This window comes from Equus asinus, chromosome 22 (genome assembly GCF_041296235.1).
Source record: "Equus asinus isolate D_3611 breed Donkey chromosome 22, EquAss-T2T_v2, whole genome shotgun sequence".
In the NCBI taxonomy this organism is placed as follows: domain Eukaryota; kingdom Metazoa; phylum Chordata; class Mammalia; order Perissodactyla; family Equidae; genus Equus; species Equus asinus.
In genome coordinates this window covers 62,969,788-62,988,535 of record NC_091811.1, presented here as the reverse complement: position 1 = coordinate 62,988,535, position 18,748 = coordinate 62,969,788, and the positions used below count along the sequence as shown (strand labels likewise).

The window sequence follows — 18,748 nt, the reverse complement described above, 5'->3', positions numbered from 1 at the left end:
CTGATATAATGGCAAGAATAGATGAACACATATGTAGGACATACATAAAAAACAATTAAGAAGGTTTTTAAGACCAGGGGTGCTTTTCAGGAAGAAAATGGTAATTATAAGTCTGACAGATGATTACTTGGGGAAATTAAGACCTCGAAACGTAAAAGAGTTCAATCATATTGTGTTATACAGGATGAACTTTAACCTTTTACACATTATAAAATCAATGTATTTTCTGATGGTATGTGAGAGTAAAAAATTAAAATATAATTCAGAGATGCTACAGATGAACATGTTTTTAATTATAACATAACCAACTTAAGAATTTTATATTAAATTGAATATAATTTACAGTTTGAATAGCTAACTAAAATTAAATAGAATATATAGACACAAAGAAAAGTTTTTTCTTTGAATGGATGCCTGTATTGGTCAAAATTTCGTTTTCAGGGTAAAATCATATATTTTCCTTATTTCTAAATCAATTATCTGAGTGGAAGAAGCCTTTAATTGGAGCAGCTTAATCTGCTATAAAATAAGACACAGAAGTATCTACATATTTGAGAGTAAGTTTCAGTACCATATAGTTAAATGAATCTATTTATTTCTTTAAGGCATTAAATAAGTAGTAAATGTTATAGTGTATTTCAAAACTTAAGCAAATTAGTCAGAATATTTAAATAATTTCATTAAATATAGTGACAGCACTGCTTTCTATTTTGGCAGGGTTAAACTTTTTTCCTTTTTGGTCTTTATATTGAAGTGTAAATGTATACCAAAAAATGCACAAGTCATCAACATATCATGATGAATTTCCAAAGTGGACACATCCACGTAACCAGCACCTAGATCAAGAAAGAGAACATAACCTAGGAAGGAGGATAGAAGCAGCAGCTGAGGAAGGGAGATCATTTTTCTATAAAATGAACACTGTTTTCCTGATTACAGAAATAATTCTTCCTCACTGAAAAATTCAGAAAATACAAATATAAATAAAATGTCTAACTAGAGATAACTACTGTTAACATTTTGATATTTCTTCTTCCAGACATTTTTTTTCTATTAATACATATTTATATACATAATATAATATATACAAACACATATGAGAATTTCCTCTTCATTGAGTGTTACAATATACTCATATATAGGGGAAGAACATTACAGGCAGAAGAAAGAATGCAAACGCCCTGAGGTGGCAATGTATTTGATGTGTTCTAGAACAGCATGGTGCACCAATGTGGCTGAAGTGGAATGAGCAAGGTGGAAATGAGACCATAAAGGTACTCATGCAGGATCATACAGAATCTTGTAAGTTATGAGAGTATTCTATTTTATCTGAGTAAGAAGGGAAGCCACTGAAGAGTTCTGAGCAGAGAAATGGAATGATCTCAGACATTTTAAATGTACACTTTTGCTGCTAGTGAACAACAAATTGCAGGATCTCAAGGGTGGGAGACTAGGCTACTGCAGAAATCCAAACCAAGGTAGTAGCAGTGGAAGCAATGTTAAGTGGTCAGACTGAGAACAGATTCTAAAGGAACTGCCTAGAAGATATGCTGCTAGATTTATATGCAGGGTGAGAAATAAAAGAGAATTGGAATGATACCAAGGTTTTTGGCCTGAGTAATTCGAAGAATGCACGTGGTGATTACTCAGATGGGGAAGAATGACAAGGTAGCAGGTTTTGGGAAGAAGGGAGAGAGTTTAGTTTCACTTATGTCATATCTTGAGATTCTTATCAGACACAAATGAAGAAATGGAATGGCTGAAAATGGAATTGAGTTTTGGGTAAGAGATATAAATTTAAAAGCTACCGACATGCCCAAAGTATTTAAAGCCAGGGGACTAGAGGAAATCACCGAGGAAAAGAGAGGAGATCCGAGGACTAAGCACAGAGACACTGTGACATTTTGAGATCGTGACTATGAAAAGGATCTGAAGACTCTGAGAAGATGTGGCCAGTGAGAACTTGTGTCCTGGAAGCCATATGAAGAGAAAGTATTTCCAGATGGAAAAGTGACTAAGTACGTTAATTTTTGCTGGCAGATTAAGAAAATGGAAGACTTTGCAATTACCATTGGGTTTATCAACATAGAGGCTATCAGAAACAATCATATAAACAGTGCCAAGGGAGTGGTAGACTTGAGTGTCCGATGTAGTGGGCTCAACAGAGAACGGGAACAGAGAAAGTGGTAGCCAGAAAGCAGGATATTTAAATTCAGGGTTGTCGAGCGCAATTATAGATAATGACAGTCTACGGTATAACTACGGTAATTGGTGGCTGAGGCTGGGTGCAATCAAGATCACCGGACCTGAGAATATCAAGATATTGAGAGCGTGGGTACATTTATCCACATATTAATCTGTCTCTATTAGGCAGTTAATGAAAAGCATACGGAAGTAGAAAAATATTAATACAGATATCAGAAATGAAATTGTGGTGATGAACATTTCCAGTAGGAACATTTAATAAGAAAGTTAAGTACTTCCATTAATACATTTTATAAAGCATTTTTCAAAAAGTTTTATAACGAAAATTATTTTTTCAGTGGTATCCTTAAAGAAAAATAAAACCAAATTTGATCTTTCTTATTGCAACACGTTCCATACCCAAATGTATCAATTTATGGAGAAAAACATTCAAAGGCAACATATTCTGGCTCTGAATGTGGTAAATTATTTATTTCTTGCCTATGGCTACTATCATTTTTATTATAAATCAATACAGGTAGTACTAGCTAAAAGTGGAACATTTTATTAATTTGGTAAAAATAGAAAACAGGTACTTATATTTCTTAATTCTATTTATATAATTTATATAGATATATTTCATGTACAATTATTTTGATCATTCTTAATCAAGATTTTTAAAAAGACCACAAGTAAAAAATATACATCCCATATTTCATTTATTACCCAAATTCTTTATTATTTCAAAATTCATTTCCTTTAGAAAAACAAAATCAGCCCAATTAACCCTTGCACAGATGTGTAAGGGAGTAATTAAGAGATGAGACTCTGGTATAAGGGCCTTGGTTACACAGTTAAAATACTGGCTCTATCACTTGGTACTAGCGTGAATCTAAGTAGGTTACTTAACGTTTCTAAGCCTCAGTTTCATCACCTGAGATGAGGAAATAAAAAACTACCATTTATAATTTTTATTACAAACTGTGTCTTATCAAAAAGTACTATAATTTTGTTATTAAATTTGTAATCATTTATTTAAAAAATATTTTATTTAATATATTCTTGATCTTAAATAAAAATATGGCTTTTAAATAGAATGAAAAAAATTTACATATATTTTAATATACATTTATATGTGTACATATGTAAGTATATAAAGATATGCAGATATATATAGAGGACGTTAGGTAAACTTACTGAGACTATAATTCCCTAACTCATTATTAAAAAAAAAAATCAGTGTGTCATGATAATGCTAAGCCTGTTGCCTTATGTAAGTAGCTACCTACCTGTATTTAGATTCCTAAGAATAAACTGAGAGAATAAAAGGAAATAACCTATTATCATTTTCCATGCTAAAAAGGGGAAACATTATTATTATTATTACGGACATATACATTACATTACCTGACAAAGTTTTATTTAAGCAAGTTTTTATTTCAAGTTCTATTTCAATTTATATTTGTTTTACAAACATTGTATACATTTTTAAAACGCTAAATTAAAACAAAACTATTTGTTTTTTTTTTTAATTTTTTTTAATTTTTTTTTTTTTAAAGATTTTATTTTTTTCCTTTTTCTCCCCAAAGCCCCCCAGTACATAGTTGTACATTCTTTGTTGTGGGTCTTTCTAGTTGTGGCATGTGGAACGCTGCCTCAGCGTGGTTTAATGAGCAGTGCCATGTCCGCACCCAGGATTCGAACCAACGAAACACTGGGCCGCCTGCAGCGGAGCGCGCGAACTTAACCACTTGGCCACGGGGCCAGCCCCAACTATTTGATTTTTTTAAAAAGTAAAATGGCACAAATATTAAACTCATCTAATAATGAAAGTAGATCTAGAAATGATAAATAATTCAACTCTAAGCCAAGTTATGTTGCATCATGCTCGGAAATATTGCACCAAGCTTGGAAATATGTAATGTTTAAGCATAAACCCTTAAAATGGTTAGCACCCCAGTAGTATATAACAAATAGAATTATAACTAAATTCCTAACAGCAATGGTTTAACAAAGAGACAGGATCTTGCATTACCTATTGTGTCAGCTTTGCTAAATCTTCGTGTTACAACATTGTTCATGTTTCCATTTTCACAGAGCTTCAATTCTGTGAGATATACTTCTACTTTGCAGTGCTTTACAAACATACCCTGTTCAACCACCTAAAAAACAAAACAAGTGTCAGTTGTAGCTCAATAATTTCACTGTCTCTAATAGCAATACATTTCCCTAAAGAGGCTTTAGAAAAAAACTGTAGATCTCCAATGACAAACAGTAACTATTAAATCCTGTCAATATAAAATAAAAGATATGGGATAGTGGGAAAAGCAAGAAACATTTCTGGAAATTTTAATATTTAACAGAATATGAATAATCATATTAAACACTAACAGACAATTTGGAAAGGCATTCTACAGATCTATGAAGACACTGTGGCATACTATAAATAACGAATACACTCAGTATTTCTAAGAAAGTTTACCCAAAATGTAAATACAGCTCTGATTAAAGATACAAACATACTTCTAGCTTTTAGTACTTGATCTCAAGCAGAAAACCTTTAAAAGTTCTAAGTTTTATACAATTTCAGTTAGCAATAGCTATAACATCACTCTGTATGTTAAAATAAATCTTTTAAAATGATAACTCCAAATTACTGCTGCCAAAATATTCAGCTATGCCCTGTAACTAATATGCTAGTTTTCCATCCTAAGATGACTTTGTTTGACCTTTACATGTGCACTTAATAGTTCTATGCAACAAATGAAAATAAAAAAGCTGCTAAACATGCAAGCAATAAAGCAGAAGAGGAGAAAGTATGTATATATTAAGGTCACCTTTTAATAAGTGTATTTCCTTTTGATCTTCTAAAGGTTAACTGTAGGATTTCAGTCATGAATACTGTTTCCGAAAATAGTAATTGGCCTGAAATATGATACATTAGACAAATATGGCAAAAGGGAGGATCCAAAGGACTGCTGTACTCGCAAGCTTAGCATCAATTCAGTAAGGGCCTTACAAATTTGTCTTTCATTCACAGGGAAACTGTTTTAGCTCAAAAAATTCAAATATAGTTTATCTAGTATTTAATGTCCAATTTAACACTAATTTTTATGATACTTTGTCATATATATTCCTCTAATTATACTTGCTACATTCACATTTCTAAAACAGCTAACAGCCTGTACCTCTCCTTTTGTTCATTAATTTATTTCACAAACTACTATATAAACTAACTCAACTAATGAAATGTGTTTTAAAAGTCTTATGCTTATTTATTGTGAGGTTAAGAATGTAGCAAAAATACTGTATCATTTAATTTTATAAGATTACATGTAGCTATATTTAAGTAGAAAAACTAGGAATCAAATATTTCTTCAATCAGAAATTTCTGCTCTAGGATTCAATATCTGAGTAAGAATCCTAAAATAATATTATATTAAGGTAGCTACTAATCACTTGTAGGTTGCTAAAACTGAGGTACCTACAGACCTCATGTCTACGGAAAAAAAATGGAATGAAGAACAGTAGGTAACAGGATAAAGAAATAGGATAAAGTAACAAAAAATAAGAAAATCCCTCATTATGATTTATAATGAGGTATATAGTTTCTAAACATAATTTTGTAAAAGGTGAGAATTAATTTTTGTAACAGTAATAGATATTTCCTGGAAAGAACCAGGTGATTTAACTGTCAGAAAGTCACTGTAAACAATGAAAACAAAACTTCAAGATTATTTCAAAATCCACACTTTTACTGGGATTCAGAATTCTTCTCTTCCTTTTGTTGTTCTCTCCAACAATACCTTATCTTGCTAAAACCCTCCTCACACTACTCAGGAAACTACTATTATATTTATAGGATAATCTGCTACTTCGAAAATTAGTGTAATAAAAAGCTGTTCTCTTAAAGAAAACAAGAGTTTGTTCTCCAACTAATTTTATTTGAAAAGACCATACTATATGACTAAAGCTCGACTACAAAAGCACCATAGCAGAGAAAAATAATTAGGATATTCATGTATTAGTATTATGGTCATTTGTAGATTATTTATATAACACCTCCTTTCTATGTGTGGCCATGGGAAAGGGAGCAGCAGTGGAGGCAGAGCCCCGTGATCCCAGGCCCCCAGCCATGGCTTAAAGCCTGGTAGTGGCAGCAGTAGCACACACAGAACTCTGACAACCCAAGTGCAGTGGGAGACAGAAACACCAGGGGGGAAAAAAGGAAGTATAGAGTAACCAGAAAACAAAAGATAAAATGGCAGTATTAAGTTATCATATATCAGTAATCACCCTAAATGTAAATGGATTGAAATCATCAAGCAAAAGACACAGAGTGGCTGGATGGATTGAAAAACAAGACTCAACAATATGCTGCCTCCAGGAGCCCATCTCAGCTCTAAAGACAAACATGGGCTCAAAGTGAAGGGACAGAAGATGATACTCCAAGCAAATGGCAACCAAAAGGAAGTGGGTGTAGCCATACTTATATCAGACAAAACAGACTTCAAGCCAAAAATGGTAACAAAAGACAAAGATTGACATATAATGATAAAGGGGACAATCCATCAAGCAGATACATTTGTTAATATATACACACCTAATGTAAAAGCATCAAAATATATAAAGCAACTATTAACAGACCTAAAGGGATAAATTGACAGCAACACAATAATGGTAGGGCACTTGAATATCTCTTACATCAATGGATAGATCATCCAGACAGAAAGATGAGAAGGAAACATCAGCCTTAAATGAAACATCAGATCTGACAGACTTAATAGATATATACAGAAGAATTCCATCCAAGAGAAGAATACACATTCTTCTCAAGTGCAAATGGAACATTCTCAAGGATAGAACATATGTTGGGAAGCAAAACAAGTGTCAGTAAATTTAAGGAGACTGAAATCATATCAAGCATCTTTTTCCTGACCACAATGGTATGCAACTAGAAATCAACTACAAGAAAGCTGGAAAAGTCACCAAGTCTCCACATATGTTACTCCACATATGTTAATATGCTACTGAACAACTAATGGATCAAAGGAGCAATCAAAAAATACCAGGAGACAAATGAAAATGAAAACACAATACACTAAAATCTATAGGATGCAGCAAAAGCAGTACTAAGAGCAAAGTTTATAGAAATACAGGCCTACCTCAAGAAACAAGAAAAAAACGCAAACAATTTAACATTACACCTAAAAAAAGAACAAACGAAGACCAAACTCAGTAGAAGGAAGGAAATAATAAAAATCAGAGCGGAAATAAATGAAATAGAGACTAAAAAGACAATAGAAAAAAATCAACAAAATTAACAACTGGTTTTTGAAAAGATAAACAAATCAACAAGCCTTTGGCTAGACTAAGAAAAAAGAAGGCTCAAATAAATAAAATCAGAAATGGAAGAGGAGAAATTACAATGGATACCACAGAAACACAAAGGACTATAAGAGAATACTATGAAAAGCTATATGCCAATAAATTGGATAATTTAGAAGAAATGGATAAATCTTAGCCTCATCCAACCTCTCGAAACTGAATCAAGAAGAAACAGAGAATCTGAATAGACTGATCACTAGTAAGGAGATTGAAACTGTAGTCAAAACCCTCCACAAAACAAAAGTCCAGGACCAGATGGCTTTTCTGGTGAATTCTACCAAACATTGAAAGACTTAATACTTATCCTTCTCACACTCTTCCAAAAAATTGAAGAGGATGGGATGCTTCCTAACTCAATTTAGGAGGTCAACATTACCTTGATACCAAAACCAAAGAGAACACAAAAAAAGAAACTTACAGGACAATACCATCGACAACCATAGATGCAAAAAATCCTGAACAAAACATTAGCAAATCAAATACGACAATGCATTAAAAGGATAATACACCACAATCAAGTGGGATGTACTCCAGGGATGCAAGGAAGGGTCAACATCTGCAAATCAATTAACATGATACACCACATTAATACAATGAATAAAAATCATACAATCATCTCAATAGATGCAGAGAAAGTATTTGACAACAGTCAGCATCCATTTATGATAAAAATGCTCAATAAAACGGGTATGGAAGGAAAGTACCTCAACATAATAAAGGCCATATATGGCAAACCTACAGCTAACATCATACTCAGTGGTGAAAAACTGAAAGCTATCCCTCTAAGAATGAGAACAAGGCAAGGATGCCCACTCACCACACTTATTCAACACAGCATTTGAAGCCCTAGCCAGAGCAATTAGGTAAGAAAAAGAAATAAAAGGGATCCAAATTGGAAAGGAAAAAGTAAAACTGTCAGTATTTGTGAATGACATGATTTTATGGATGGAAAATCTCAATCCACCAAAAAGCTATTAGAAATAAATAAATACAGTAAAGTTGAAGGGTACAAAATCACTATACAAAAATCAGTTGTGTTTCTATATACTAACAATGAACTAGCAGAAAGAGAAATCAAGAAAGCAATCCCATTTAGAATCGCAACAAAAAGAATAAAATACCTAGGAATACATTTAACCAAGGAGGTGAAAGACTGAAAACTATCAGGTATCGTTGAAAGAAACTGAAGATGACATAAAGAAATGGAAAGATATTCTGCACTCACGGACTGCATTGGAAGAATAAACATAGTTAAAATGTCCATATTACCAAAAACAATGTACAGATTCCACACAATCCCAATCAGAATCTTAAAGGTATTTTTCATGGAAACAGAACACAGAATCCTAAAATTTATATGGGACAACAAGAAACCTCGAATAGCCAAAGCAACCCTGAGAAAAAAGAACACAGCTGGAAGTACCACACTCTATTTTGATAGTAATCAAAACAGCAGGGTACTGGAACAAAAACAGACACACAGATCTGAAGTCAACATCAGAAACAGAAGTGTGAGCCCAGAAATAGGCTCACACATTTATGGACAACTAATTTTTGACAAAGGAGCCAAGAACATACAATGGAGAAAGGAAAGTCTCTTTAATAAATGCTTTTGGAAAAACTAGATAGCCATATGCAAAAGAATGAAAGTAGACCACTATCTTACACCATATACAAAAATTAACTCAAAATGGATTAAAAGACTTGAAACCATAAAACTCTTAGAAGAAACCATAGACAGTATGCTCTTTGACACTGGTCTTAGCAACATCCTTTTGGATATATCTCCTGAGGAAAGGGAAACAAAAGAAAAAATAAACAAATGGACTACATCCAAATTAAAAGGCTTCTGCACAGCAAAGGAAATCATCAACAAAACGAAAAGACAACCTACTGACTGGGAGAAGATATTTGCAAATCATATATCTGAAAAGGGGTTAATATCCAAAGTTTATAAAGAACTTATACAACTCAGCAATGAAAACACAAACAACCCAACTAAAAGATGAGTAGAGAATCTGCACAGGCATTTCTCCAAAGCAGATAAACAGATGGCCATCGGGCACATGAAAAGATGTTCAACATCACTAATTTTCAGGGAAATGCAAAGCAAACCCACAATGAGGTAACACTTCATGCCCATCAGAATGGCTATTATTAAAAAAAAAAAAAAAGAAAAGTGTTGGAAGAGGAAGTGGAGAATACAGAACCATTGTACACTGCTGGTGGGAGTGTAAACTGGTGCAGCCACTATGATAAACAGTATGGAGATTCCTCAAAACACTAAAAATAGAACTACGATATGACTGAGTTACTCTGCTTCTGGATATTTATCCAAAGAATACAAAATACTAATTCACTAAGATATATGCACTCTTATGTTGACTGCAGCATTATTTACAATAGCCAAGACATGGAAACAATCTAAGTGCCCATCAAGAGATGAATGGATAAAGATGATGTGGTATATATACACAACAAAATACTACGCGGGCATTAAAAAAAGATGAAATCTTGCCATTTGTGACAACACAGAGGGACCCTGAAAGGTATTATGCTAAGCAAAGTAAGTCAGACAAAGAAAGACAAATACCATATTATTTCACTCATATGTGGAAGATAAAAACAATAAACACATAGATAGAGAGAACAGATTGGCAGCTACCAGAGGGGGGAGACAGGTGGAGGGGAGGACAAAAGGGGTAAAGGGGGACATCTGTACAGTGACAGATGAAAACTAGACTTTTGATAATGAACACAACGTAGCGTATACAGAAGTTAAAATATGATGTACACCTGAAACATATAATGTTATAAACCAATGTTATCTCAATAAAAACATAAATAATAGTTATGCTTCAGAATTAGAAGTGACAAAGTGTTTTTTCTAAGTGAATTATAATGTTATATTATTATAAATAAGGAGTAAGCACAAGATGAAATCTGGCTCCTTGTCCAAAATTTAGGACTTATGGCTATATCAAAATATTTCCATTAATTCAGGGTCACAACAAAGGTAAAGTCTCCTTACTAAGTTAGTGAGAGAAGTGTAAGTTTATGTCGAATTAAGTATAATTTTTATTTGCTCATTTTGCTGTGAATATTAGCACTTTATATAAAGTCATGAAATATAATCAATAAACCTAATGTAGCCTAATCTTCATAACGACGTATGAGTTTCACAATAACGACGTATGAAAGTTTCACAGAAACTTTACTTCATTCTAAGTGCCTACTTTTCTCCTTTGGAAACAGAAAGCAATTTCTATAGAAATCTAGTACTCGAAAACAATTTGGTAACACTGGGCCGAAGCGATACATTTACTGTTTCTGAGGAGTTAGCTACATTCCGTTTTGCAGCACTTACTGAGAACCTTTGCTTAGTGCTATGAATACACAGGTGAATTAGACCTTGTCCCTGGACTCAGGGGAGAAGACGTAGTGGTAAAGAAACAAGTAGAGAAGTATAGCACAACTATGAAGTTATAGGTGTTAATGAATAACAACAAATCCTACATGCAATATTCCACTCACAAATATTTCAGGACAGATTTCTTGGAAAAGAAGGACACAAACATAACCATAATACCATTATCACACCCCCCAAAATTAAAACATCCCTTAATATCAAATATCTAGTTAATATTCAAATTGTCTGTGCTGCCTCACTTTTAATATACTGTTTGAATCAGGATCAAAATAAAATTCATCCATTACAATTGACCGGTAAGTCTCTTAGCGTCTTTTTTTTTTTTTATTAATGTTATGATAGATTACAACCTTGTGAGATTTCAGTTGTACATTTTTGTTAGTCATGTTGTGGGTACACCACTTCCCCCTTTGTGCCCTCCCCCAACCCCTCCTTTTCCCTGGTAACCACCGATCAGATCTCCTTGTCAATATATTAACTTCTACCTATGAGTGGAGTCATATAGAGTTCGTCTTTCTCTGACTGGCTTATTTCGCTTAACATAATACCCTCGAGGTCTATCCACGTTGCTGCGAATGGGCCAATTTTGTCTTTTTTTATGGCTGAGTAGTATTCCATTGTGTATATATACCGTATCTTCTTTATCCAATCATCAGTTTCTGGGCATTTGGGTTGGTGCCAAGTCTTGGCTATTGTAAATAATGCTGCGATGAACATAGGGGTGCAAGGGACTCTTGGGATTTCTGATTTCAGGTTCTTAGGATAGATACCCAGTAATGGGATGGCTGGGTCATAGAGTATTTCTATTTTTAACTTTTTGAGAAATCTCCATACTGTTTTCCATAGTGGCTGTACCAGTTTGCATTCCCACCAACAGTGTATGAGGGTTCCTTTTTCTCCACAACCTCTCCAACATTTGTCGCTCTTGGTTTTGGATGTTTTTGCCAATCTAACGGGTGTAAGGTGATATCTTAGTGTAGTTTTGATTTGCATTTTCCTGATGATTAGCGATGATGAACATCTTTTCATGTGTCTATTGGCCATATTCATATCTTCTCTTAGCGTCTTTTAACTGACCAGTTCACCATTCATCTTTTTATTCTTGCAATTTTTAGTAAGACTACTTCATAGATGGCAAGATACATTCTAAACAAAATGCAAATAATATCTAGCTGCTCCTCATTCTGTGATGTTGGTAGGCATTAATTAACCAGTGCTTATATCAGGAGTGGGCAAACTATGACCCACAGACTAAATCTGACTCACCATCTATTTTTGTAAATAACATTTTACTGGAACAGTTATGCCCACTCATTTATGTATTGTCTATGGCTGGTTTTGCACCCAAAACAGCAGAGATGAGTAGTTTTCCACAGAGAACATTTTAGCCTACAAAGCTAAAAATATTTACTATCTGGCCCTTTAAAGAAAAACTTTGGTGACCCCCTGGCCACTAATTCATTAGGTCTTCTTTAATTTTGCTGAGTAATGTTTTGTAATTTTCAGTGCAGAAAAGCACAGTTTTTAAGTTTATTCCTAAGTACTCCGACCTATTGTAAATGTCATTTTAAAACTCAACTTTATTTGTTGCTGATATATAACTGGTTTTTCTATATTAACCTTATATCCAGCTATCTTGCTAAACACAATTATTAATTTTGTTTATTAATACAATTTTTGGAATTTTCAACATATACAGTCATGTCTTTCAGAGCATGACAATTTTCTTTTTCAATCTTTGTTCTTTTAGTTCTTTTCCCTACATTACTGTACTGGTTAAGACTTCTAATACAGCTATCTTTGTCTTATCCCTGATCTGAGAGGGAGAGCTTTGAATATTTTTTCAGTATGTTTGCAGTAAGTTTCTATTCCTAGTTTTCTATTTCTAAGAGGTTTTTTAAATTTGTTTTTTTAATCATACATGGATATTGAGTTATAATAAGTGATTTTCAAAGTTAAATCAAAATTGCATTTGAAGAAAATCTAGCTTGGCCATATTTATTGTCCTTTTTACATATTGCTGGATTTGGTTTGCTAATACTCTGTTTAGCAATTAAGCATCTCTATTCATGAGTGAGACTAGCCTGTAACTCCTTTTTCTTGTAATGTCCTTCAGGTTTTGTGTCATGTCCATGCTACTCTCATAAAATAAGTTGGAAAGTATTCCTCCTCCTAGTCTCTGGAAGAGTTTGTAGTATAGGATTGGTATACTTCTTCCTTAAATAGTTGGTAGAATATAGTGGTGAAGCCTTCTGGACCAGTAGTTTTTTTGTGGGAAGGTTTTCAATTAATGATTCAATGTCTTTAATCATACAGGGCAATTGAGATTTTCTATTTCTTATTATTTCGACATCAAGTTGTATTTTTCTATAAATTTATCCATTTCATCCATTTTTTGAACATAAAGTTGTTCAAAAAATAATCTTTTAAAAAAGTCTTTAGGTTCTGCTATGATCCCCTTTCTCGTTCCTAATAGAGGTTATTTGTGCCTCTTGTCTTCTTATTCTTCATCGGTCTAATTTCACTGTTCTTTACAATGAGTCAATTTTGTTTATTTAGTACAGATTTCTTTTATTTTATTAATGTCTACATTATTCTTTCTTGATTAGGCTTAATTTCCTTTTCTCCTCTTAGGTTCTTGAGACAACAGATTTTCGGACTTTCTTCTTTTTCAATATATGCATGTAAGCTGTAAAGCTCCTATGAATGGCCTTAATCATTCCTCTATGCTGTACTGTTATTATCATTCAGTTTAAACAGGTCTAATTTTACTTTTATATCATCTTTGACCCAAGGATTATTTAGAAGTATATTGTTCCAGTTCCAGGTAGCTGGCAGATAATCTACCTATCTTTTCATTACTAACTTCTAAGTTCCACTGAGGACAGACAATACACTGAATAATTTCCATTTTACATTGGAATTTGCTTGATGACCCAGATAGTCAATTCTTCCACCTAAAAGGAATCTGTATTCTGCACAGACTAAGTGCAATGCCTGTCAATTAGGCCATGGTGGTTAATCACGTTGTTCAAATTGGCTTCCAAGCTCGCTCATGTGGTTGTTAGTGGGCCTCAGCTCCTCTCCAGCTGTTGGCAGAGACTTTAGTTACTCATCATATGAATCTCTCCATAGGCTGCCTGCATGGCATATCGCTTAACTCAGGGCGACTGATGAGAGAGACAGAGAGAGAGAGAAAGAGAGACAGAGAGCGCGGGCGCACCAGAGAGCACTCCCAAGTTAAAGGTACTAGTATTTTTTATAAACTAATCTCAGAAGTGACATACTATCACTTCTGCAGTATTTTACTGGTCCCACAGACCAACTCCAGTACAATGTGGGCTATTACACAAGGATGTGAGTACTAGGAGGTGGTGATCACTGGGAAGCATCTTTGAGGCTGGCTACCACAGTCCACCTTTAGGTCCAATATGTGAAGTCACAGTCCTTCCCCCGCAACATGCAAAACACACTCATTCTCTGCAAAGGCCCCACTATCTCATCCCAATATAGCATCAACTCAAAGTTGAGAAACTTGTCGTGTATCTCTGATCCAGGTCCAGGAGACGATCCCCGAGTCTAGTTCCTTAGGCATCTCAAGTGTAGTTCCTCTTGATCCACAGGTGTATGAACTAAGAGATGTTTTCTGCTCCACATATACCCAAAATAAAATGGTGGGGCATGCACGAAGTAATCTTTTAGATATTCCCATTAAAAGAGGGGAAAAAAGGAGGTACAAAAGAGTCAGTGGTCTATAGAAATTCTGAAATCCACCTGGGAAAACAGTGGAAGTTCCTTGATTAGGGCAGGCTTCTGCCCTTACTTGAAAATGACTCTTCATAACACTTGGTTCTGCTTTCTGACTCATCCCTTTTTCATGAAAGTTAGCACATGTCTGCAATTCAGTAAATTCTTAGTCTGATTCCTGCTTGTAGAAGTCTGGGAGGTCAAAGGCCTCTTTCATTTTATACCGTCTCTGCAGTCCAAAATGGCAGTGGTTCTTGAAAATACTGTAGGTTTCCAGCGGATCTCACTGGAATTCATTCCGTTAGACAAAAGTCACACCCACAGATGTCCTCTAGATAAGTCCATTCTAACTTGGGTTTATGCTGAGAAGGCTGAGGGACAACACCCTTAGGCTTCTTAGCAGCTCTATTGTTCTTAAAGCCACACATGGAAAGAAGGTGTGTAGTATACCTTTAAGTTCTTTCTCAGGGCCTTTTGCCTGAACAGTATTGTGAGGCACCACCTTTGTCTTTTCTCAAATCTTAACAAAGAATTTTACAGTCACACCCTTGGCTTCAACTTTAGAGGAAGCTTTCCTGAGAGTGCCTTGAGTCTGTTCTTGTTCAGAAATATTCCTTAGTTTTAGCATTGTTTGTCATGTGGAGAGGCTAGGAATCTTCACCAACTAGCAAATCTTGGCTCCTTTTTATTTAACAATCCTTTCTTTAGCTTTTCTCGCTGTTCTCACATCTGACTATAAGCAGCACGAGAAAAAAACAGGCAGTACTTTGAACATTTTGGCAGATCGTTCAGTTTGTCAGACATATTTTTTACCTTTCAGTTTACTGCAGTTGACAAGTTGCTAAACTTTCTGCCACCTTATCACAAAGATCACTTCCTTCTGGGTTTCAATAAGATCTTCCTCACTTTCCTTTAAGTCCTTACTGGCAGCCTCTTCAAAGTCTAAAATTCTACTACTGATTTATTCAAGGTGCGTTAGGCATTCATTAATACTCCTAAAAGTTCTTATAGCTTCTAACCACTGCCCAGATCCAAAGCCATCATCACATTTCAAGTTTTTGTTATGTCAGCATACTACTTCCAGATACCAAAATCAGTATTAGCTATCTACTGCAGCATAATAAATTACCCCTAAACTCAGCAGCTTAGCAAAGCAAACATTATCTCACACAGTTTCTTAGGGTCAAGAATCTGGAGCAGTTTAGATGGGCTGTTCTGGCTTGGGGGTCTCTTGAGAGGTTGCTGCCAGGCTGTGGGCTGAGACTTCAACTATCTGGAAACTCAAATGAGGCTAGAGGATTCACTTCCAAGTTCACCCACATGGTTGTTAGCAGGCCTCTGTTCCTCTTTAGTGGCCAGCCAGCTCAGTTCCTTAACCATGTGAGCCCCTCCACAGGCTGCCTGAGTGTGAAGTTGAATTCCTCAGACTGAGAAATGAGAGCAAGAGGGCATGAGCACCCAAGATGTAAGCCAAAGTGTCTTTCATAATCTAATCTTTTTTTTTTAAATGAGGAATAACTGACATATTATATCAGTTTCAGGTACACAACATAATGGTTTAGTATTTGTATATATTGTGAAAACATCACCCCAATAAGCCTGGTTAACATCCGTCACCCTATATAGTTACAAAACTATTTTTGTTCTTGTGATGAGAACTTTTAAGATCAATTCTCCTAGCAACTTTCAAATACAGTATTATCAACTATAGTCACTATGCTGTAACTACATGACTTATTCTGTAAGTGTAAGGTTTTATCTTTTGACCACACAGACCTTGATACAATCCCGAGACCTTGATTCACTGTGGAAGGGGACTACTCAAGAATGCGGATATGAGGAGCTGGAGATCTTTGGGGGTCATCTTGGAAGCTACCATCTTAACTGATATGCTAATATTGTTATATACTTTATATATATTTTCACCCCTATACGAAATTATTACTATTTTAAACAGCCACCTTAAAATTTATTCACAACACTTAATTTTGTCAGTCTACATTTTTTCCTACCTCTAAGCTTCCACATGGAGTAGTTTTCCTTCCATTCTGAAGACTATTTTGTATTTCCTTTAGTGCAGGTCTGCTGGGAACAAATTCTATCAACTTGTTTATCTGAAAATGGCTTTTTTCACCATTATCTGTGAAGGATCTTTTCCTTGGTCATAGAATTCTAGTTGGCAGTTATCTTCTTTCAGCATGTTCAAGAGAGTCCATTATTTTTTGGCTTTCATTTCTCTTGAGAAATCATTTCTCTGTCTTATCCTTACTTTAAAGGTAATATACCTTTTTTCTGGCTACTATTAGGGTATCCTTTTGCCTTTGCTTTTCAACAGTTTTATTAGGTATGGTTTTGTTTATATTTCTTCAGCTTGGGATTCACAGCATTTCTTGAATCTGTAGCATGTTATCTTTCATTAGTTTTGGAAAATTCTCAGCTATTACCTCCAGCATGACTTCTATCCCAATCTGTCCTTCCTTTCCTTCTAAGAGTCCACTTATATGTATGCTAAACTTATTCACTGTACTCCGTGTGTCCTTTTGCTTTTTTCTGTATTTTCCATTCATTAGTTTAAGTTTTAGTTTGTGCATTTTCTACTGATGTTATCATTCAGTTCACAAATTCTCTCTTTGGTTCTGTTTAGTCTAGTATTTTATGCAAAAATTAAGTCTAATTTTTTCATTTTATTGTTCAGTTTTACTATTTGGTTCTTAATAGTCTTTTCCTTCTTTTCAACTCTGTCTTGCCTTTTTTGAACACAGTATTTTAAAGTTTCTGTTTGATAACTCCATTATCTGGAGTTCTCATGGGTTTGTTTCTATTGCCTACAGTTTCTCTTGGATTTTTGTTCCATTGTATTTCCTGCTCATTTGTCTGTTTTTCTGTTTTTTATTGAATGCCTGACACTGTCAGTGAAACATTTTAGAGATATTTGAGGCCCAGAAGGATGGTTAACTTTGTTTCTGCCCCACAACTAGAGGTATTTACCAATCCTAGATTCCTTGATGCAATCAGAGATTAGTAAAATTTAAAGTTGGGACCCAGACTCTAAAAGACCAGTTTATTCTTTAAGTGAGTTCCACTGGCATCTAAGTCCTGTGGGGCATAGTAAAAATGGAAATTCCAGGCTTACTGATTTAATTTTGGAGGAAGACACATTTTAATAAAGACTCTAGGTAATTTTATGCACACTAAAGTTTGAAAATTATTTTACAGGTTGAGTAAATATCAACTACTTTATTAAAAAATGTAGCAGACTTCTTAAACTTTTCTTTCTACCTGTGTGAAGTTTTCATGATTTTTTCCTTTTTTTACTTTAATTTCCTTAACAGACACAGATTTCAAGAAATGTCAACCAGATCTCTTTCAAAAAGTAATGCCAATAAAATTGCTGGTTGATCTGTTTACCATATTAAAGACTTGTACTATATAACGTGCTACATTTTTTTTAAAAAGTATATCTATCATGAAGGTTAAAGTAATACAGTTTAACACATTTGAAGATATTCCAGACACAGATTTTCCTTTATCCCACGAGTGAAGTTCTTCTAGACAGATTTACAGCTAAATAGTCTATCCTTTAAATGATCAAAACATTCAATTCTCCAGCAACTACAGATAAAACAATAGGCCATTTTATATACATAAGGCTAGCATTCTTTTTTTTTTAAAGACTGGCACCTGAGCTCATATCTGTTGCCAATCTTTGTCTTCTTTTTTTTCTTCTTCTTCTCCCTAAAGGCCCCCAACACATAGTTGTATATTCTAGTTGTGAATGCCTCTGGTTGTGCTATGTGGGACACCGCCTCATCATGGCCTGACCAACAGTGCCATGTCTGCACCCAGGATCCGAACCAGCGAAACCCTGGGCTGCCTAACACGAACATAACCATTGGGCCATGGGGTTGGCCCCAAGGCTAGCATTCTTAAAAGAGGAATCCTAAATTTGAAATGACTACAAGAAAAGAATGAGTGAACTTAAGGAACTAAGATAAATAA

At 34.5% G+C, this 18,748-nt stretch overlaps 1 protein-coding gene across 7 annotated transcripts in view; it reads right to left on the bottom strand.

Moving 5' to 3' along the window:
* Positions 1 to 18,748, bottom strand: part of USP15 (ubiquitin specific peptidase 15) — a 133,388-nt gene that overhangs the window by 73,085 nt on the left and 41,555 nt on the right. For 5 of the 7 annotated variants that reach the window (XR_011497100.1, XR_011497101.1, XM_014859330.3 and 2 more), the window contains exon 4: positions 4,220 to 4,346. Coding sequence is in view for 5 of the 7 variants with exons in the window: in XM_014859330.3 (XP_014714816.1) it covers positions 4,220 to 4,346 (127 nt within the window). In the remaining 2 variants the exon portion in view is untranslated. Of the gene's footprint in view, positions 1 to 4,219; positions 4,347 to 5,021; positions 5,112 to 18,748 lie in introns of those variants that run through there. The other 2 variants (XM_070494902.1, XM_070494903.1) reach the window with 1 other exon arrangement.